Source organism: Danio rerio, chromosome 21 (genome assembly GCF_049306965.1).
Source record: "Danio rerio strain Tuebingen ecotype United States chromosome 21, GRCz12tu, whole genome shotgun sequence".
NCBI lineage: Eukaryota > Metazoa > Chordata > Actinopteri > Cypriniformes > Danionidae > Danio > Danio rerio.
The window spans coordinates 37918963-37942247 of NC_133196.1; the positions used below are offsets into that span (position 1 = coordinate 37918963).

A 23285-nucleotide genomic window follows, 5' to 3' on the forward strand; every position below is an offset into this window, starting at 1 on the left:
GTTTAGGACTTTACACTACCTGACAAAAGTCTTGTCGCCTATCCAAGTTTTAGGAACAACAAATATTAAATTGACTTGTAGTTCATTTGCTATTAGAAGTGGCTAACATGAAAGGCAAGGCCTCTATAAAATGTCTATTTTACCAAAAATAAATATAATCATGCCAAGATTTTTAATTATTTAATTAGGACAGTAAGGTGTGACTTTGCATAGACAAAAGTCTTATCACTTAACAGAAATAATGTACAGTATAAAGTCATGGTGCAGTGGAAAAATAATTAATTTTGTGTATGACTTGCATGAGCTCGCATCGATACATCACTGCAATGACTCCAATAACTTATTAATAAAAGTCATCTGGAATGGCAAAGAAAGCGTTCTTGCAGGACTCTAAGAGTTCATCAAGATTATTTTGATTCATCTCCAATGCCTCCTCCTTCATCTTACTCCCGACATGCTTTATTATTGTTATGTGTGGTGACTGAGCTGGCCAATCTTGGAGCACCTTGACCTTCTTTGCTTTCAGGAACTTTGATGTGAAGACTGAAGTATGAGAAGGAGCACTATCCTGCTGAAGAATTTGCCCTCTCCTGTTTCTTGTAATGCAATGGGCAGCACAAATGTCTTGATACCTCAGACTAATGATGTTGCCATCCACTCTGCAGATCTCTCACACACCCCCATACTGAATGTAACCCCAAACCAGGATTTTTCATGGCTCCAATAGGTATTTCTGCAGTATCTGTGATGATTGCGATGCAGTTTCACAAATAATTCATCTAAAAACTCTTTTCCAAATGATCAACTAGAAATCAAGTAATTAATTGTTGCTCTTACACCTGAGATCGACGACAAGACTTTTGTCAGATAGGGTACATAGAGGACATGCAGATCTCTTTTAAATAAATAAATACAATTTTCATTTTGTGATCTATTCAGGGTTATTGTTAAAAAATAAGAAATAAAAAATAATAATAATAATAATGTGTTTTTTTTTTTTTTTTTTTTTAATCAATTTAAAGTTTCAAAAAAAATTTTCATAACGTCATTTTGGGGTATCGTATGTAAAATTTTGAGGAAATAAATGAATTTAACCCATTTTGGAATGAGGTTGCAACGTAAAAAAAAAATAAAAAATGGAAAAAGTTAATCGCTATGAATACTTTCTGGATACACTGTATTGGTTGCTATGCATATTTATTTGTTGATAATATGTTATTGTGTGTCTGTTTCAGGAAAGGCATGCTGATAACCTCATTCAGAATCAGCATTACCAGGTGATGGCGTTTAGCTGTAACTATCACATTCTGGCATTCGTGTTAATTTGTTTCCCAGCATGTGGTTGTATTCAAAATTTGATGTTATTATATGAACAAATGCTAATCGTTTATTTCAATGAGAAAACAAGTGTGAGCCTATGGGCATCATGCATTTTATTTACTTATTAAGAAAGTTGCAAGGTGTATAATTTGTATTTTTGAAACACTGTACAGAAAAAATATATATGTTTTGTTGATAAATAGTGCATGATCGCTGTGAAAACAAATATTTGATACTATGGAAAAACAGCATCAATTAGTTAATCAGTGGGTAATTAGTGCTTGTTTTAATTGTATTACATCCTGTTCTGTTCTGAATTATAATCACTTGATGCCTGCTGATTGCTAATGCACTGATATGCAGCCAGACAGTCTCCAGCAACTTCTGATGCAGGTTCGGACACTGTAATGAATATCTCTTATAAAAGAATACAGCTGTGCTTGGCAAAATAAAGAAGAAGTGTAGAATAATACTCCAATCTTTTATTTATTCCTTTAACTGTGGAAAACAAAATCCAAATGTACAATAGAAGTCAGAATTATTAATCCCTTTGTCCCCCCCCCCCCCCCCCCCCCCCCCAATTTCTGTTTAATGGAAAGAAGATTTGTTCAACACATTTCTAAACATAATAGTTTTCATAACTCATTTCTAATAACTAGTTTATTTTATCTTTGCCATGATGACATTAAATATGGTATATGGTAATAATTAATTATTAAGACACTACCATTCAGCTTATAGGTCAATTTAAAGACTTGACTAGTTAATTAGGTTAATTAGGTTAGGGTAATCAGGCAATTCATTGTTTAATGATGGTTTGTTCTGTAGACCAGTGGTTCCCAACCTTTTTTTTTGTCTGGGACCCCCTTTTCCTCTGGAAAATATTCTAAGGCCCCCCATAGCATATAAGTTTGCTGTAAATTAGACAAAAAAGCACTGTGGCTGGGTCTGGGACACTTTGCTTTGAGAAAAAGGAATGAACCATAGTTCAGGTAACTATCTTGGATTACATTTCATGTTTTCAGTTTTGCTGGGACCCGAAATGTTTGGAGCTTCATCACCTGGGTCCAGTATGTTAGGGTCATTACTACTAGCTGCTGAAGGCAAATCAGTGAGACTCTGTTGTTTTTGTGAAAAAAAAATTTCAAATTTGTTCATTTTTTTTGGTCAGCCAGGGGATAAAATAAACAGGCAACATAATCGTTCTAATTGTCTACTAAAAAAAGGTAAAAATATGACGCGACCCCCCACAGAGCTTGCTGAGGCCCTTTTGTGGACAAAGACCCCCCTGTTGGAAACCACTGCTGTAGATTATTGGCAAAGAATATAGCTTAAAGGGGCTAATGATTTTGACCATAAAACAAGTTGTAAACCTTAAAAAACAGCTTTTATCCTAGCCCAAATAAAACTTTCTCTAGAAGAAAAATACTACCGGAACTACTGTGAAAATTTCCTTGCTCTGTTGAACATAATTTGGGAAATATTCAAAAGATAAAAAAATCATAAGGGGAATAATAATTCTGACTTCAACTGTAAATGTAGTTCTGTAGTATAAAATGGTGATTCGTTGATAAAAGGGTCTGCTAAGTACAAAGTCTACAAAAAGATCTATATAATTACAAGACCTGAAATATGGAATTATATAGGCTACTATTTTATGAAAGGACTAGAAAGGTAAAGTTTATAGACAAACTTTATGGTGGCTCGAGAAAGCCTTGTCTGAAAGTTTGAAAGTTTAAATCATTGAAATAGTTTTATAAATGTTGAAACTGTTGGCATAGAAAAGTACAAATATGTTAGCATGTTTCTAGTATGGATTGGCATGCTTCTTGCTAGGTGTTTGCTAGGGTGTTCTGAGTGGTTGCTAAGATGATGCTTGGGTGTTCTGAGTCGTTGCTAAGCTGAGTGGTTACTCGGCGTGTTGCAAGGGTGTTTTGACTGTTTGTTAAGGGGTTGCTAGCAGTGTTGTGTAAGTTACTTTTAAACTGTAATACATAACAGATTACTTGTAAATGTTATTTAAAAGTAATCCCTTACCTTACAACATTACTGTTTCAGAATTGTAATATGTATCTCTTATATTACCTTTTAGTTACGTTCACCAAAAAACTACAGAATTAGAAATTAACATTCTAACATTAATGTACTTCAGAGCATTTTACATCCAGTAATACTATAGTTGCTATTGTAACACAATAAGTGTAATATAAACAAATTACCTAGTGCTGTAGTCTTTTTTTTTTTTTTACAATATAGGGTATATTATACTACAGTTCACCACACTTTACTGTAGTAAAACTACACATTGTATTTCATTTGATCAATTCACAATTCTTAATACTACAATATGCTAAAGCATTCATTAACAGTTGTAAATAATATAGCCTAAAACATAGGCAGTATATCTAACAGTAGTGGAAAGTCTACTAAGAAAGAAAAAGGAAACACTAGGCACAAATTGTGAGTTTGCATCATTTAATGGAGTGAAAGCAGATAATTTGCACGTAAGCAGCCAGTTTTTTGAGTGCGTTTGAGAAGTTTTGTACACGAGCGGCGTGCAGTTTTGTCCACTAACAGCGGAAAACAGCACATGAGCGAAGAGATTCGCTTGCTAGTGCAGTGTGCATGGGATGCGCACTTCAGTATCTCGCCGGAAGTAGTAAGTCATCCGGATACTTTTCGCATACTGATTTTCGAAATGTATGAATTCGGACATACTACTTTATAGTATGGAAGTATGCAGTTTTGGACGCAGCCTGAGTTCAATGAGCTCAAACTTAAGTCTGTATGACAGTCTGGTGGAAAAATAGCAGCATTTCGAATGCTTGACAAAAACGTTTTTTTTTTTTTTTGGTAAGTTATTCCTTTAGGGAATTGCTACAAACGAAGGCTGCTCCTTAATAAACAGGAGCTTTAGTATGGAGTCAGATCAGTCTTAAAAATAATACATTCGCAAAAATAAAACTCATACATGCACAGTACAATTCATATTTACAAAACACAGTTGGTAAATTTAAAACACAACTCATGAATTGAAAAACACAATTTGTGAATTCACAAGTAAAAACACACAAATAATTCCCCAAATGGATTAAATGTGTATATTTATTAATTGTATTTTGAAATTACAAATTGTGTTTAAATTTAAGAATTGGATGTGCAGATGAATTTAGTTTTAAACTTACGAATTGGATTTACAAATTTGTGAATTATGTTTTAAATTTGCAAATCATGTTTTGTGTTTATGAAATGTGTTTTGAATTCACAAATTGTTTTTTGATTTACAAATTGTTCTTTGAATTTACGAATTGTGTTTAGAATTTAATTGAATTTGCAACATTAGGAATAATGTTTTGAATTTACAAATCATGTTTTGTGTTTATGAAATGTATTTTGAATTTCTAAATTGTGTTTGCATATTTATGAATTGTGTTGTGAATTTACGAACTGCGTTTTGAATTTACAAATTGGATTTGTGTATTTATGAATTGTTTTGAATTCATGGATTGTGTTTTAAATTTTTTAATTGGATTTGCGAATTTATGAATAATGTTTTGAATTTACGAATCCTGTTTTGTGTATTTATGAAATGTGTTTTGAATTTATGAATTAGATTTGTGCGTTTACAAATTGTGTTTGGAATTTAGGAATTACATTTGTAAATGTATTATTTTTGAGACTGATTTGGCTCCATTCTTCAGTTGTTGTTATTACCATAGCTATTGCTTTAGCATTATGCATAAACTTGTTTTGAAAGTCACTGGGAAATCTTCCTTTATTGTATTTGCAAATAAATGCTAATGAATGCGCATCAAGAGTTGCATAAATATGCCTCAAACTGATTTTTTACCCCTCATTAAACTAGAATAGCAAAATATGGACATGCCAATCAAATTCTAGTCCAAAACATGCCAATCTTATCCAGTCCAAAATGATTTTTGTCTCCTTTTGAGTGAAGAGGAAAGAGGGAAACAGTTCTGTTCTGTTTCTCAGAATGTGTCAAAATAATTGTGTGTGAAGTTCATCCTTCTTATGGCTGTTTTCAGGAGGTGATCAGAAACTTGGTAAAGCGATATGTTGCAGCCATGATCCGCAGTGCCAAAACAGATGAAGGCCTAACAGAAGAAAACTTCAAGGTGAGAGAGTTTTATAAACGCATATGGTGATGTATTTTAGAAATACAGTGAATAAATGTTTATTTATATGCAGTGCACATTCTGTAAAAGCTCTTCAGGGTTGATAACTAATAAAATGTGTACTGTAATGTAAATGCAGAGTCACTCATATGGCTATAGTAGAAGAACTACACTTTACATACTCTATGAATACTAAATACATTGTCAAATTACTGAGTTGAGTAAGTTGATTATTTAAATCTCTTAAAGAGATCACCAAAAAAAATTTACTTGCTTCAACATTTACTCTTCCTTACGAGGTTTTAAACTTTTATGAGTTTCTTTTCTTGAACATTAACTTATTTATTTGACATGAGCTTTAAAGTTTTTGCATTCCATAGCAAACAGTACAGTATGTGTGCAACATTTCCTTTTTAAATAAAGTCTTAATGTAAACAACTTCTAAAAAAAAAATTCCATCATGAAAATAAGTTGTCATTTCATCTGAATATGTCAATAACTCGATTTTGACAAAAATATCAGATAGAACCTCATAATTCTAAGGTGACGATTTATTAATGACTTTTTTATGTCTCTGATAAGTCCACAAGGAAAATTATGAGAAGAACGCTAAAGTACACTACCTGACAAAAGAGCAACTGATAATAACTTGACTTCTAGTTAATCACTCAGAAAAGTGAAAGAAGGTTCGATTTTTCAGATGAATCAACTGTTGAACTGCATCTCAATCATCACTAATACTGCAGAAGACCTATTGGAATCTCCATGGACCCAAGATTCTCATAGAAATTAGTAAAGTTTGGTGAAGGAAAAATCATGGTTTGGGGTAACATTCAGTATGAGGGTGTGCGAGAGATCTGCAGAGTGGATGGCAACATCAACAGCCTGAGGTATCAAGACATTTGTGCTGCTCATTACATTACAAACCATAGGAGAAGGCAAATTCTTTAGCAGGATATCGCTCCCTCTCATACTTCAGCCTCCACATTAAAGTTCCTGATAGCAAAGAAGGTCAAGATGCTCCAGGATTGGCCAGCCCAGTCACCACTTGACCATTATTGAGCAAGTCTGGAGTAAGATAAAGGAGGCATTAAAGATGAACCCAAAAATGAACTCTGGGAAGAGTCCTGCAAGAATGCTTTCTTTGCTATTCCAGGTGACTTTAAGTTATATGAGTCATTGTAGAGATGTACTGTATAGATGAAGTCGTTTGCCTTTTATATTAGCCACTTCTGATACCAAATGATCCACTGGATCTACCAGAAGTCAAGTTATTATTTGTTGTTCCTAAAACAAGACTTTTGTCAGGTAGTGTACAGTATTAGAAGTTATTAAGTTAATATCAAAGGACTGCAATGTTTCCTATAAATAGGTAATGTGATTTACTCCTTGCTAATTCTATTTCCCTGCATTCAGGAACTGAAGCAGGACATCTCTAGTTTCCGCTATGAGGTTCTTGACCTGCTGGGCAATCGTAAACCACCACGCCGCACATATTCTTCCAGCAGCGAGGCCACTCAGCAGGATGAGACAGCTGAGCCAGAGGAAGTAGATGAGGAAAGAAACCACAGGCTTGGAGGACATACATGTGTAGATGAAGGAGAACGATCCAGATACAAAGCATCTACATCCTTCTCCCAGTGTTACAGGAGAAACCGAGAGTCCCAGTTCAGTATATCAGCTCTCTTCAAGTCTATATCAGGACCAGCAAGAGAAAAACCTGAAAGCAATGGCTTGAGGAAGAACATATCCCATCCCTCTCCATTTGTACAGACCAACAGCCGCCTACAGCACTTTTCACACTCCAAGAAAAACTCTTTGCAACGTTTGGGAATGCTGATGTTGCGTATGAATGGACATGTCCCAGATACGCACGCAGAAACCTTAGAAGTTCAGCAGTCTGCATATAGCATCTCAGACAGGGTACCGCAAACATCTTGGCACAACCCCCAAAATCTTTCAAAGGTTACGAGGAGCGAGACACACTTGCACACTCTGGGATTGGGAGCACTTGAGACTGAAGAGAATCCAATGCATGCCATCTCTAATCGAGCAAACGGAAGTGACAATCTCTTCCACCAGCGACCCGGCCACTCGCTGCCCCCATTGCACTGCGCTTCCAGTCTGACCACCTCCAGTGTCCAGCTTTTGGCATCCAGTGATTACATATGCCACAGCTGGTTGGGACCATGTGACAGTTTGGGCTCCTCAAGCTGGGAACCGGATGAAACGGTTACAACACAGCTGTAGAGGTGGTAGCAATGTCAAGCTTAATATTACTGTCTCAGCTTAAATCTTTAGTTCAACCAAAAATAAAAATAAAAATCTGTTATTAATTACTTAACCTCATGTCATTTCATTCATCAGAAGACAAATTAAAGGTGCTGTATGTAATTTTTTGGCTCTTTTAAAGCATAAAAATATGTCTGCAGATGTATAAAAACAATCTAAATGAACATTCCTGTTTATCTGAACAATGCTTAACTCAGATGTTCTGCTTTGAAAACGTGCCGGAACGTCTTTAATTTGATACCTTTAAGCTGCCCCTGGTTGATTTTGTGGAAAACAGTGTAATTCATTCAGTCAGAAAGGTGCTTAAAGTATGCATCCATGACCAAAATGCGACCTCCGGTGGACAGTAGCAGACTCCGAAATGAGTCGCAGATTCAGAGTTCCACGTGAAGTGGTTATTAATCAGCAAATAATACAAATATTACAAATGTAAACATTAGGTGAGCAGGTTACACTGTAACTCTGTGTCCTAACAACACGCTATTTGATGAGATTTGCAGTGATAAGCAATTTGGCTGTTTGCACCACACAAAACACGACAGAAAATTTAAATACAACAACAGTCATTGAGAAGCACAGAATAGTTCACTCACTGCACTCCAACAAAATGGTAGGGTTAATAATCTAACTGACACATAAACCTTTTTCTTGGCTGCTGCATGAAGTATGCCATAGCAACAGGGCATAATTTGTGCTGGAACATTCTGGATCCGGCACCTCTGAAATCTGACTCTCATTTTACCGATCCCCCTCCTTAACCACCCTCCTCCCCTGCCCGCTCTTAACTTTCACTTTCTTCTGCGACTCCCCAACCCTCTTCACTTTCTTACGCGACACCCCTCCGCTATATAATGCCCCGCCATCCACCACCCACCCCACTCCTCACTATCATCCGCAACACATCTACATCCTCGGGTTACCGCAATCTGTTCCGGGACCTTGCAATTCACAAATTAAGCACTGCATGGCGACCAACATCTTCCGGTACAATGTTTAGAACTTCCGTTTACAGTGTTTACAATAGGTAATTTGTGATCCGAAAATGGGTTTCAATAGCGTTTTGAGTGGATTACGTAGTGTTTTTGTGACACAACTTTAAAAGATGTGTGTTAAAGCCGCTATGATCAAGCACGAGAAAAGCCTTTATAATTACAGTGTGTGTGTGTGTTATCGATCTGTCATCTGTTAGATCAGAGGCTCTTCAATGTGTACACACACACACACACACACACACAATTCTTTACTGCATTATAGAACAAACCAGATTACTGGCATGTAAATTAACAAGCATGTAAGTCATGTAATTTACAAAAACAACCATTAAAAATCTGTTACCAATACTCTGCTGGCTGATTTGCATGTTGATTTTAATCGAGAGCCAATTATGTATCATTTAGTTAATTTGTGTAGTGTAGTATTTACCATGGTATGTGTTTTTCTGTCATTTTAAAATGTCACTTTATTTTCACTTTGTGACACTTAATCAATCAGTGTGTTTAGGGGACATGCGCGTGTGTCAAACATTTTGGTGAAATACTTTTGTTTTGGTTGGTTATATGTTTAAAAGAAAGAGAAAATGTTCACTTTAGCGATGACGATATTCCATTTAAACGGCACAAGATGCCGCCTGACATTGAGGGTAAAATGCTTTGCAGCAGTTGTTTTCCCTCCATTAGATCGCATTTTTTAAAAATTAAAAAATCAGTCTAGAAGGTGGTGCTGATCGACAACAGGATTAGTTCAAGGAAGTTCAAAGCAAACAAAATAGATTAAAACTATCTCTTCAAAACTGGCCAAATGTGAATTTATACGCAACAGCTACTGACTGGAAGTTCTTAGCATTCTCCATGCGTATACTTGCAAAGCATAATGGGTAATTTTGCGTTCTAGGAAAAAGGTCTACAAAACTTTTTTAACATTATAATAAACAATGAATAAAGCACAAGGTGTACCTGAGGTGAACATTGTTAGTTTAGCCTGTTGTTCAGCTGCAAGAAATAAAAGTCATTTCAAAAATATAAATTTGAGGGTGTTGGTTTGAACAAAAACCCCTTTAAATATGGAAAATATTCCTCCTATAATGTTTAGTTGCTTTTATTTAACATGGTTTAAAACAGAAAGTCGTATCGTCAATCTGGCTACCTGCGCTTACGTGTGTTGTAAACCAGGAGTGCAATACCTAGTTTAACCACTGGGTATCAAACTTACATACTAAACCTTTAAGATATTTTACCACAACAGTCAAGAGTCTAGAAAAGGAACCAAAATATATTCAAAACATTCCATGTGACTTCAGTCAACTGTAAACATATGAAACTCCAAGCACACTTATGCTCTAATAAAATTGTAAAAATAACTGTTTATCTATGTCACAGGTGTCAATTCCAATTCCTGGAGGGTCACAGCTCTGCACAGTTTTGTTTCAACCCTAATTAAGCACACCTGATCAAACTAATTTAGTTCTTCAGGCTTGTTTAAAACCTACAGGTAAGTGTGTTAGAGCAGGGTTGGAACTAAACTGTGCAGAGTTGTGGCCCTCCAGGAACTGTAATTAACACCTGTGATCTATGTTGTGTGTGTCAGGTCAGGATATACAGTACAGGCAATGCGACGCTACTGCTTGTTGTAAATCCTGAACTGATTCAGAAGTGAGCGAAATCTTTTTTTACTATTTTATTGGTGCACAAAGATTTTCTTGGAGCTTTGTATTACAGTAGAACCACTGTAGTCACATGGAATGCTTTGACATTTTTTTTCCTTTTTTGGACTTTGAAAATTTCAGGACCACTTTTGTGTTTTAAAGATGAGGAAGCTCTCAAAATATAATTATGGTAACACTTTACAACAGTAAATGAATAATGGTGTATTATTATGTACGCTGAACATTACTTTATCATGAATTAATGATAAGTTAGGGTACATACTAATCATTTACATTTAGTCATTTAGCAGACGCTTTTATCCAAAGCAACTTACAAATGAGGACAAGAAAGCAATTTACACAACTATAAGAGCAACATTGAATAAGTGCTGTAGGCAAGTTTCAGGTATGTAAAATGTAAGACGCAAAACATTAGAATTTTTTTTTTTTTTTTTAATACAGTTAGCGGTGGAGCCAGAGAGGCAATTGCAGATTAGGAAGGAAAGTGGAGACTAAATTGGAGTTTTTAGTCGTTTCTTGAAGACAGCGAGTGACTCTGCCGTTCTGATGCAGTTAGGGAGTTCATTCCACCAACTGGGCAGATTGAATGCGAGAGTTTGGGAAAGTGATTTCTTTCCTATTTGGAATGGAACCACGAGGCGACATTCATTCACAAAATGCAAGTTTCTGGAGGACACATAAATCTGCAGAAGTGAGAGCAGATAAGGAGGAGCAAAGCCAAAAGTCACTTTGTAAGCAAACATCAGAGCTTTGAATTTGATGCGAGCAGCAACTGGCAGCTAGTGCAAACGGATGAGTAGTGGAGTGACATTTGGTCTTCTAAGTTCATTAAAGACCACTCGTGCTGCTGTGTTCTGAAGCAGCTGAAGAGGTTTGATAGAGTTAGCTGAAAGCACGGCTAGTAGAGAGTTGCAATTGTCCAGTCTGGAGAGAACAAAAGCTAGAACAAGGAGTTGAGCTGTATGTTCAGATAGGAAGGGTCAGACCTTTCTGATGTTATATAGTGCGAATCTGCAAGATCGAGCAGTTCTAGAAATGTGGTCAGAGAAGTTTAGTTAGTCCTCAATCGTTACTCCAAGGCTTTTCACCGTTTTGGATGTAATAATGGTTACCCCATTCATCTGAATTGAAAAGTAATGATGTAGAGTCGGGTTGGCAGAAACTTCAAGCATTTCCGTTTTCGTGAGGTTAAGATGAAGATGAAGATCTTTCATCCAGTGCGAAATGTCTGACAGGCAGGCTGAGATGCGAGCTGGTACCGAGGGATCATCAGGGTGAAAATACAGGTTAAGCTGGGTATCATCAGCATGGCAGTGGTAGGAAAATCCATGTTTCTGGATGACTGATCCTAAAGGTGTCATGTAGATGGAGAAGAGAAGTGGCCCAAGAACAGAGCCCTGTGGTACCCCAGTGTTTAGATGCTGTAGGTTGGACACCTCTCCCCTCCAAGACACCCTGAATGACCTGTTAGAGAGGTAAGATCTGAACCACTGAATAACAGTGACTCAAAGCCCAGTAACTCAAGTGTAGATAGCAGGATCTGGTGGTTTACAGTGTCAAAAGCAGCTGACAAGTCCAGCAAGATGAGGACTGATGATTTAGAGTCTGCTTTAGCCAGTCTGAGATCCTCCACGACCGAGAGCAGGGCAGTCTCAGTTGAGTGGCCTTTCTTAAAGCCAGAATGCTTGTTGTCTATGAGGTTGTTTTGAGTAAGGAAGTCCAAGACTTGATAGAACATGACTTGTTCCAGTTTCTTGGCCATGAATGGAAGCAGGGATACCGGTCTTTAGTTTTCAAGTTGCGTTTGATTCAGGTTGGGTTTCTTTAGCAGTGGGGTTACCCTAGCCTGCTTAAATGAAATGAGGAATAAACCAGAGTCAAGACATGTGTTAATTATGTGAGTCAGTGTTGGTATGACTGCAGGAGAAATGGCTTGCAAGAGATGAGAGGTAATGGGATCAAGCGGACAGGTGGTTGCATGGCTAGATAGCACGAGTTTGGTCACCTCAAACTCAGAGAGCTGAGAAAAAGAGGTGAGTTTGTATGGTGTTGGTGGTGTATCTTGCCTGTTTGTTGTAGGTGCAGCAAATCGAGAACTGATTTTTACAGTTTTGGTGCAAAAGAATGTAGCAAAGTCATCAGTTGTAAGTGTGGAGGATGAGGGTGGAGGAGGAGGATAGAGGAGGGAGGAAAATGTTTTAAAGAGTAGGCAAGGATTGGTGGCATTGTTGATCTTTTGATGGAAGTATGTCTGTTTTGCAGAAGTAACATCAGCCGAGAAAGAGGACAGAAGAGTTTGGTATGTTATGAGCTGTGCAGGATTTTTAGCTTTTCGCCAAATTCTCTCTGCAGCCCGAAGTTTTGAGCGATGCTCACGGAGAACATCAGAGAGCCAGGGTGCAGGAGGACTGGCACGGGCTGGCCTGGATGTAAGAGGAACTAGTCTGTCTAGACATGATGGTAGTGTGGAGCAGAGTGTATCAGTGGCACTGTTCGTATCAAGTGCAGAGTTTGCAAGATGGAGGAAGAGAGTCTGAAACAATGGTGGATAGTCTATTGGGTGAGAGAGAGCATAGGTTTCTGCGAAAGGCAACCAGTGTTCGAGTGTGTGGTGGCTCAGGAGTAGTGTTAATGTTGAGAGACAGAAGGAAATGATCCGATGTGTGTAGTTGAGTTACTAGTTTGATCAGCAAAGCAATGACGAGTGTAAATAAGGTCCAGCTGATTGCCTGATTTGTGAGTAGCAGAAGTAGGTGCTCTTTTGAGGTCAAAAGAGGCAAGTAGAGTCTGAAAGTCAGTAGCTTGAGGTCTTTCAATGTGGATGTTTAAGTCACCTAGCACCAACAAGGGAGTGTCATAATTAGAAAAAGATAAGAGAAGAAAATCCGGTTCATTTAAGAAGTGACCTAATGTACCAGGTGGGGGGCAGATGACAACCACATTTACATAGAAGGGGTGGATAATGGTGGCTGCATGGAATGTAAAGGAGCGGATCGTTGCCAGGGACGTTCTCTGAGTAAACTTCCATTCTTCTGAAATCAGTAGTCCAGTCCCACCCCCTCTCCCTGTCTGACGAGGAGTGTGGGAAAAAGAGAAATTAGTAGAAAGAGCTGCATGTGTAGCAGTGTCCTCCGGTCTCGACCAGGTCTCAGTTAGAGCCATGAGATTATAGTTAGAATGTGTAGCTATGGTAATAAAATCTGTCTTGTTAACAGCAGATTGACAATTCCAGAGGCCCACGGAGAGAGAAAGTTGTGAAATAGCAGATACATGTATTGAACGAAGGTTGTGAGGATTACGCCTGCAGCGTACCTCCTGTGCTTTTCGAGTGTTAGTAACAACAGGAATTAGTAAACACATACTAAAAGTGCAATGAAAACAATAATAAGTGCAAAAATAAAGTAAAATAAATAAGTACTCAAGTGCTTTGTTGGTGTCTTTGCTCGGTGGAGTCGCGCAGGTAGAGTCGATGGTCTTTACACTCGTCAATCTTCACACGAGGCTGCCGCGACCACTGCGAGACTAGCTGCTTATATACTTCCAGAGCGCTTTGCTGATTGAATTCAGCTAGACACGCCTCGAGAGTAAAAACAACAGAAACTGAGGCGGGGGGTGCGAAACAGTCCACGATAAACACACAAGCTCTTACAGTAACCAAGGAAACAGTGAGTAAACTTCCTAGCACCACACACAAACAACTGAAAACAAGTCTAAATGTACTAGAATCATACACAAACAACTAAAATCAAGTCTCAATGTCCTAGAATCAAACACAAACAACTGAAAACAAGTCTAAATGTACTTACATGCTGCTGGTCTCGTTACTGAAGGTCTTCTCCTTCTAACTAAACCTAGTGCACTGAATATATAACATTTAACTGGCGCTTGGACACACCTCGCGAGTTAAAACAACAACAATCATGAACTAACTTTACTATAACATGATCCACGAAAGTTCATGTGTGAATAACGACTACCTTAATTACTTTTTAGTACATGTTGCTAATTAATATATTAATTAACATTTAAGTTTAAGCTAAATGTCACCAATATGAACTCATGAGCTGTTAACGTAAAATTCTGTCATGACGTTACTTTGGAGGGGTACATCACCATTAACTCACTCTTAATGTATCATGCTGATGTTGACAGAACACGTTTCAATTATTATTAAGTGTAAACGCACTAGACAGACGTGCAAAAGGAGTAGTGATGATGTGCCCCTCTAAGTAAAGTCGTGATATAATTAGACATTAACATATTATGAGTTCATGATGCTTAAATTAAGCATAAACTAATGTTGTGATTAAAACATTAACAAAAAGCATGTACTAACACGTAATTAAGATAATTGCACATAAACTCATGTTGTAGTTAAAGTTAGTTCATAATTAGTGCGCACCTTAACATTATTAATTCATATTAACGTAATGTTCAGTTTACATCATTCATCATTATTCATGGACTGTTATTGTAAAATGTTACCATATTTGCGTCATATCTGACGTTCATGAGAGTGAGTATTCAATGACAATATTTTCATTTTTGGTTGGTTAAAATGGATTCATAATAAGCTTTGAAATTCATGCTTTAGCTTTAGCATGTTATGATTTGCACACTTTGGGCTTTATGCTGTGTCTCCAATGGTTGTGAGCAACTTAATAATGCAACAAACAATGTATAATGAAGGGATACTAAACTCTTTCAATGTGATACAAGATACCACCATCAGACTGATATATCTCACATCACTCTTTGTGTTAGAGTCACAATCACTCCATTGGTGCTTACACTGCAATAACCACTGTATAGATGTACATTTTCCCCTATACATGGCTGCTTCTCACATATTTGGGTGCAAAGATAAAGTTTGTTAGCTCACTAAACTCAAAGCATTCAGTGGCAAGGAGCAAGTCATACCACTTTTTAAATGGCTTTAATACCACCACCATTTTAATAACACATTAAGTATTATGGCCAAATCCTGATTAAATTAAACTGTTTTAAAACAGATTCTTCCTATACATGTTACTTTTTATCCCTATAAGGTAATTACCCACCTATGTCACAGGTTTAACCGTGCATACCGGTTGTAATAACAAACATGTCGTGTATGGCAGTAGGATGCCAAATTCGAAAAGTCCAAAAATAGAAAACCTCTTTACTGTATACCACACTGCTTTTATAGCCAGCCGCAGATTTCTTTGGCTAACAGCCATCATAAAACTTGAAGGGAGTGAGGACCTAATTAAAAACGCTGGACTCGGCAGTTGTCATTTTATATCAGGTAAGTTGACGCTATGCTGAATCATACACATAAAAAAAAATTAAATTAAATTAAGTATGGCTAATTTAACTGTGGACACTGAATGCTTAGAAATGAAATGTAAAAATTTAAGTTCCCTGCCATACAGGTGCAGTTCGCTGTCAGATTGCAGTTGTTTTGCTTGTTGATGATTGCCCAGGCCTTGTACAGTTCCTTCTTCTTTCCTTGTCTTTGGCTAGGCAGAACCTCGATTTTTAGCAAGACAAAGTTTTAAATCTGGTAATCATGGAACATTATTTTCTGCACATGACCACACAGAAAAAAATTGTTGGCATCCAAAGACTTGTAGACCTTTAACCTCTTTTTAAAATCACTTGGAGTTTAATTGAGATTGTTGTATATTTTGGGCTGGATGCTTGGCAATTTTATCTTATCTAATATTCAAGTATACCTAGTAAAACCTTGATTAGCATGTTCAGGTGTGTCTGATTAGGGTTGAAGCTCAAAACTGCAGGACACCAGACCTCCAGGAACAAGTTTGGTGACCCCTGATCAAAGGGAATGAATTTAGCAGTATTCTTCATCAGTCTGTCTCCAGCTTTATCTTATTGCAGTGTCCAGATCAGCTTTACATGTTGGATCCTTGACATGGATTATTTAATTTCCACCACAGATTTTTTATTGGACTGAGGTCTGGACTATTTGCAGGCCATGCCATTGACATTATATGTCTTTCCTGTAGGTTTTCACATATTTTGCCTTATGGCAGAAGGCGTTATCATCCTGAAAAATCACTAAACATTGTTTTAATTGATGGAATAAAAATAAGTGTTCAAAATCTCGATATAAACTTGAGCATTTATAGAGGATGTAATGACTCTCTCCCAAACCATTGTAATCTCTCCCTTACCTTTACCTGACATACAACCCCATATTCTTAATGGTTGAGGAAATTAGCATGTTTTCTTCAGGCAGTTGTCATAATAAATTTCATTAGAACGACACCAAACAAAAGTTTCAGCATCATCACCCTGGCCAATGCAGTTGCGTGATTAATCACTGAATAATACTCTCATCCAGTCATCCTCACTCCAACACTGTCTTTCTTTAACTCACTAAAAGCTTGTTCTTTTCTGTTTAGATGTTAATGATGGTTTTCGCTTGACGTTTCTGTGTGTAAATCACATTTCTTTTAGGCGGTTCTTACAGTCCAGTGACAGAAATTGACTCCATTTTTTGGCCATGTGTTCCTCATTTGCTTTATTGTGCATTTTCTGTTTAGAAGGCATATTGCTGTAAGTTTCCTGCCTTGACGCTTTTGTAAAAGTCCATCTATTATCCCAATGACGTAACTAACAGCATGGTCAAAGGTTAAATGCATGTAAGGCTTTTCTAGTGCTTCTGAAAAGAATTGTGTTATTTACTAGAATTTATTTTTATTTATTTTTCAGCACCTAATTTAATCTGACTCAAATTTTACGTGACCGTCAAATTTAGACTGTTTCTAATCATAATAACGGATCACATTCATGATTTATGACTCAATTTAAAGTTGATTTAGATCAGATCCCATACTTTTCAGTAATACGTTCATTAGGTACTAAAACTGCTCACTCATCAAGGAGTAGTTGATTTACTCATTTCCATACAACTTGCTAATATAAGTGATTAGATGATTAAAGCCTGGTTTATACTTCTTACCGGCATAACCCATGGCGCATGCAACGCGCGTAGCTGTGCATTTATACTTCTGCGCGCTGTCTCTGTTGGTCTGCATTAACACTTCCAAAACACTAGTTGGCAGTGAAGTGTTAATTTGTCTCTGTGTCGAGTTTCTTCGCTGGTGTTTCGTTCTTTCTGAGCGCTTTCTGGATGTACAAGTGGCTCAAGCTCGCTCATTTTGTGGCAGGGACAGGCGGACATGCAACAACTTTAACTATGAGGTAAACACAAAACAAAACTTTCCATCTGGAGCTCCTTCACGGGACCCCACACTTATAAACAATAGCTCCATCGGGCTCTTGCGGCTCTCAGTCCCGCCCAGACTCATCAGCGCTACCAAGTCGACCAATCACAGAGCTTACGCTACGCGTTGTTGCGACGTGTAGTTACATTTTTTGAGAGGTGCACGTCAGCGAAGCCGACGGCCACGGCATAGGGCTATGCGTCAACGTGTAGGCTGCGCCGTAGAATATGTGTGCGCTTGACGCAGAAGTATAAATCAGCCTTAAGAGATCTTCATCTGTCGTGCCAAAATGGCTCAGTACAGTCAAATGCGTATCGAGAATCTAAGCTAATCTTGTCACATCATAATGGTAGCGCAGACTCTACTTAATGTTGTATCTCGATTTCAGGAGAATTAAGAATGTATCAAACTTAACACTTTATTTTCCATATAAAGTGTATGATACAGAATAAAATTAGATTTTTAACTGATAATTACAGAATAAAAAGGCAATTCAGAAATGTACAACATCAATTTCTCAAATATAAATCCAAGAGTTATAAATCTACAAAGTATGTTGCAGCATACAAGTCTGATGTGAAAGCTCAGAAGCTAATACACTGCAACGGGGTATCCTGGCTGCAAAATCCCAATGATTCATTTCACACCACTCCTTTAAATACTTAACTCAGAACAAACAGCCATGAATTCAAAATAATATAAGTGTCACCGAGACCCTTGCCTGGTAGTGAGCTTGAGGTGTCAACCATTTGCTAAGAGCATCTGGTAAAGATTTTATCAAAGCCAAAAACCAAATCAACATATACAAGTGAAATATTACAGTGAAATCAGGATCATTTTACCAGTCACACAGAGACATTTGAAATGATACCAAACATGAATATAGAGCTACAAGACTAGAATAAAAGAATAAAAAGGAGGACATTTCATGTGAAATGTGAGTGATCTGTTCTGATGGAGAAGGTAATATAAAGGTCATTTCCACCTGGGGCCTGTTTCAGTAAGGAGGTTCAAACAACTCGGAGTTTAAACTTGAACTCTGAGTTGATTTACCGAGAGATTAAAAACTCAGAGTTTTCGGTTTCAGAACAGCTGATCTGAGTTGGGTCAATCAACTTTGAGTAGACCAACTCAGGGTTAAACGCGCGCACCGTGACTATAAAAAGGTATTATCAATGGAGCGCAGACATTACGAGTGACTATGGCAACATCTTAAAAAAAGAGATCAGCATTTCTTTCTCCAGCTGAACTTGATGTGCTCATGCTAAGTTATAGCAAATATGAGTGTATATATTTAAAATGAAGCAACCATCAGTGAAACAGAGACAGCGTGGGAAAACAGCTGCCCAAGTTAATGCGTAATTTTTAATTTTAAGTATTTAAACATTTTAAGTATAATAAAATAAGTAATGTAATGTGTGACGTTTATACTTTTTTTCTAAACTTTTTACACTTTTATCAGTTTTAATAGATTTAACAGTGCACTTGTTATGTGTCTGCCTTTTTATTGATCAAGTGATAGAGGCTGATATAACATTAAGAAGGTAAGCAGTAATAAAATAATTTAGACAGAATAATAATCCCATTAATCTAGTAACAGTGCATGTCGAAGGTTAAGCTAATTATTTATGAAAAAAAGGACAAGCCTCGTACGTGACTTTGTTCTGTGTGTGACAAAAATGTAGGCACTAGCTGTGTTTCCATCAAAATATAGGCTATTACATAAATTTGTGCAAAACTGGAATACGCCTAAAAATAAAGCAGCGTTTTTACCCAAAGAGTCGAAGAGAACACAATCTTCACTTCCTGATTAACTTGCGCCAAATATCAACAGTAAAAACAGAATTACTGCGGTAGAAGAAGCTGCATCAATGATTTTTTTATTTAATTAATGTACCTGAGCCTCAGAAGACAATTGACACACAATGAACACGTGGGGGCGTTTGAAGCCAGACGCTGAGATCTTGACACGCTCCAGACGCTCGGAGGTAATTAATAATATACACTAATACTGAAACAGTAAGGCATTTTAGAATGACTAAAACAACATTTAAGATGTTCTGCAGTGTGCTCAGTCTGCTGGTTTGCCCTTTCACACACATTTTCATCATCATCTCTAACAAACCATTTTTAATGTACATAATGTACATAATGCACTTCGTAGTTTATGTGCATCTTATCAAATAAAAGTTTAACCTACTCAGTTATGCACATGTTATATTATGCGTATTTTCAAAAGTTATGTGAATCATGACGTTTCCATCAATCTTTTTTATGCACATCTCCAAAATGAGCTCTAAAATACGTGTGTGGAAATGTAAGGCTAAGGCGAGAAATACCGCTTCATCTTTAAAAAAGGGGAGGAGACCGACAGAAACTCTGAGTTTAGAGAATAAAACCTGCTCCGGACCAGGTTAGATTCACAGAGTAAGTTACCACGGTAACTGACTCTGAGTTTAAGTTAACTCTCTTTTAGAAACAGGCTTGACTTACCCTGGTTTCTCGAGTTTAACTAACCTGCCATTTTGAAACGGAAAACCCAAAGTTTCTCTCATTTCAGGGTTAAACTACTCTGAGTTTTTACTTAACCTGCTTTCTGAAACAGGCCTGAGGTGTAGCTGTGTTTCCAGCTAATGCTTGTATTGTCAAAGACATCTTGTCTTGTCAAAGACCAAAGTCAGGAAGGGGGTTCAGGATGAACAGTTAGTTTCCTGATCTTTTTTTCAGACCAGAAATTTTAATGTTTTAACGCCTGACAATTCTCATGGTGTAACCTCATAGAACAGTTCTCAGGATTTGATATTATGTAGAGACTTAACCATCCCTACACTTTGACATCTTAAGTCTATCAGTACGCTTCACTTCTACAACCTTCCCACTTGATTTGTTCTTGGTCCAGATTTTAAACAACCTACTGGAAGCAACCTACATCTTTTGTAAGATTCAGTTAAGATTAACCTTCTTTGAGAAGTTTGATAATCCGCTCTTTTATTCAACTGACATCTCTCGTGTTGGAGCCAGTTGTCAATTAGCTTGGTTCAACATCCAAGGTGCAAGCACTCTTTTTAACTGCAGACTAATTAGCAGTTGTAATCAGATACAGATGTTTGTTTTAAAACTGCAAAGTACATGGTGATTCCATATAACTTTCCGCAGACTTGTGTGATTCCATACTTTTTTCCTCTGCTTAGTCTTTAAAAACAGTCATAATTGACTACAATCTTCTTTTTATTTTCTTTTTTTAGGTGTTTTATACAGCCAGAAGGCTGGCTTGTTAAATGAAAGTCTTCTAATGGCGATTCCATACTTTTTGACAGGGGATTTGGAGAACATAACCCTGACAAGATGATAAACACCACAAGCAATATAAAAAAGTACTATTAACATATTTCTTAATTTGCATCAATATTTATAACAATAACAGAAAGGTGTGATCAGTGATGTTATTTACTAAAGAGAAGAAAAGATGTTTGTAAAACCTTGAGTGTAAGTGTAAACACAGCCATTTAAATACTGCACTTCAAAACAAAACAGAAAAACTGTACAACTTGTTTCTTGCCACAATCATTGGGATTTTCATTCAAAGACAAAGCATGCAATTAAAAAAAAATATTAAGTGTGTTTTCTTTCTAAAATAATGACTATTATGACAATTAAAAAAGGAAGAAGCAGAATTGAGGACGAAATGGTGAAAAATCTCCATGTACTACAGTGCACCTGGAAATTGTTCATAGCGCTTCACTTTTTCCACATTGTTTTGTGTTACAGCCTTATTCCAAAATGGATTAAAATTCATTTATTTCCTCAAAATTCTACACATAATACCCCATAATGACAATGTGAAAAAAGATAAAAATTTATAAAAAATAAAAAAAAAACGAAAAAAATCACATGTACATAAGTATTCACAACCTTTGCCATAAAGCTCTGGTACATTCTGTTTCCACTGATCATTCTTGGGATGTTTCAGCAGCTTCATTGGAGTTCACCTGTGGTAAATTCAGTTGATTGGGCATGATTTCAGGATTGTCTCAAGGCACAAGGCTGGGGAAGGTTACCGAAAAATTTCAGCTGCTCTAAAAGTTCCAATGAGTACAGTGGCATCCATCATCTGTAATTGGAAGATGTTTGGAACCATCAGGACTCTTCCTAGAGTTGGCCGGCCATCTAAGCGGAATCATCAGGGGAGAAAGGCCTAAGACAGGAAGGTGATCAATAACCCGATGATCACTCTGTCTGAGCTCCAGCATTGTTCTGTGGAGAGAGGAGAACCTTACAGAAGGACAACCATCTGTGCAGCAATCCACCAATCAGGCCTGTATGGTAGAGTGGGGAGACGGAAACCACTCCCTGCCTGTAATTTGCCAAAAGGCATCTGAAGGACTCTCAGACCATAAGAAACAAAATTCTCTGTTCTGATGAGACTAAAACTGAACTTTTTGGAGTGAATGCCAGGCGTTATGTTTGGAGAAAATCAGACACCACTCATCACCAGGCTAATACCAGTAGGAACTGCGTGACTAGTCAGGATAGAAGGAAAGATGAATGCATTATTGTACAGAGACATCCTGAATGAAAACATGCTTCAGAGTGCTCTTAACCTCAGACTGGGGCGACAGATCATCTTCCAGCAGGACAATGACCCAAAGCACACCACCAAAATATCAGTGGGGTGGCTTCACAACAACTCGTGAATGTCCTTGAGTGGCTCAGCCAGAGCACAGATCAAAATCCTATTAAACATCTTTGGAGAGAGATCTAAAAAAAAATTTATTTGCAACAATTTCAAAAAATCCTTTCACATTGTCATTATGGGGTATTGTGTGTAGAATTTTGAGTAAATAAATAAATCCATTTTTTAAATAAGGCTGTAACAAAAAAATGTGGAAAAAGTGAAGCACTTTAAATACTTTCTGGATGCACTGAACAGGTCCAACACCTGTCCCCAAACAAACATCTTGAAAGTGAATGCATCTGAAATTACATAGTCTTTCCCCAACAATACAGCAGGCAAAAACATAAAAGTAGTGAGTAAATTCTCTGTACTGCAAGTTATTTTGGTTGAATAAACAAAAAGAAGCTCATGAAGGTGGTTAAATTGTAAGAAAACTTTCAATTTTGGGTGAACTATCCTCTTTAATTACATCAGCACCGGACCTGGTTGAAACCACAGCCAGTCAGGCAGCATAAAGCCTGGTTTATACTTCTGCGTCAAGTGACCGGCACGGCACATGCAACGCGCGTGGCTGTGCATTTATACTTCTGCGCGCTGTCTCTGTTGGTCTTAATTAACACTTCAGAAACGCTAGTGGGCAGTGAGCTGTTAATGTTTCTCTGTGTCGAGTTTCTTCGCTGCTGTTTTGCTTTTCCTAAACACTTCCGGGATGTACAAGTGGCTCAAACTCGCTGATTTTGAGGCAGGAACCGGCGGACGTGCAATAACTTTAACTATGAGGTAAACACAAAACAAAACTTTCCATCAGGAGTTCGTTCTTCGTACCTCGCTTAAATGATCTAAGATGATTTGGCAGATCCTGGATCTTTTAATCTTGATAACTGATCTCTCGCTAATTTGGTTCTTCAAACAAGTTCGCGAATCAGATTAGAATGTCTGGATGAACTGATCTGAGATTGCTGCGTGTG

At 37.3% G+C, this 23285-nt stretch overlaps 1 protein-coding gene across 4 annotated transcripts in view; it reads left to right on the plus strand.

Moving 5' to 3' along the window:
* The window catches only part of trpc5b (transient receptor potential cation channel, subfamily C, member 5b), a 69687-nt gene extending 61892 nt beyond the window's left edge, over nt 1–7795 (plus strand). For all 4 annotated transcript variants that reach the window (XM_073935438.1, XM_073935439.1, XM_073935437.1 and 1 more), the window contains exons 9-11: nt 1236–1277; nt 5367–5456; nt 6873–7795. In XM_073935438.1, the coding sequence (XP_073791539.1) occupies nt 1236–1277; nt 5367–5456; nt 6873–7706 (966 nt within the window). In that variant the 3' untranslated portion in view covers nt 7707–7795. The remainder of the gene's footprint in view (nt 1–1235; nt 1278–5366; nt 5457–6872) is intronic.
* Nucleotides 7796–23285: the final 15490 nt, after the last annotated feature.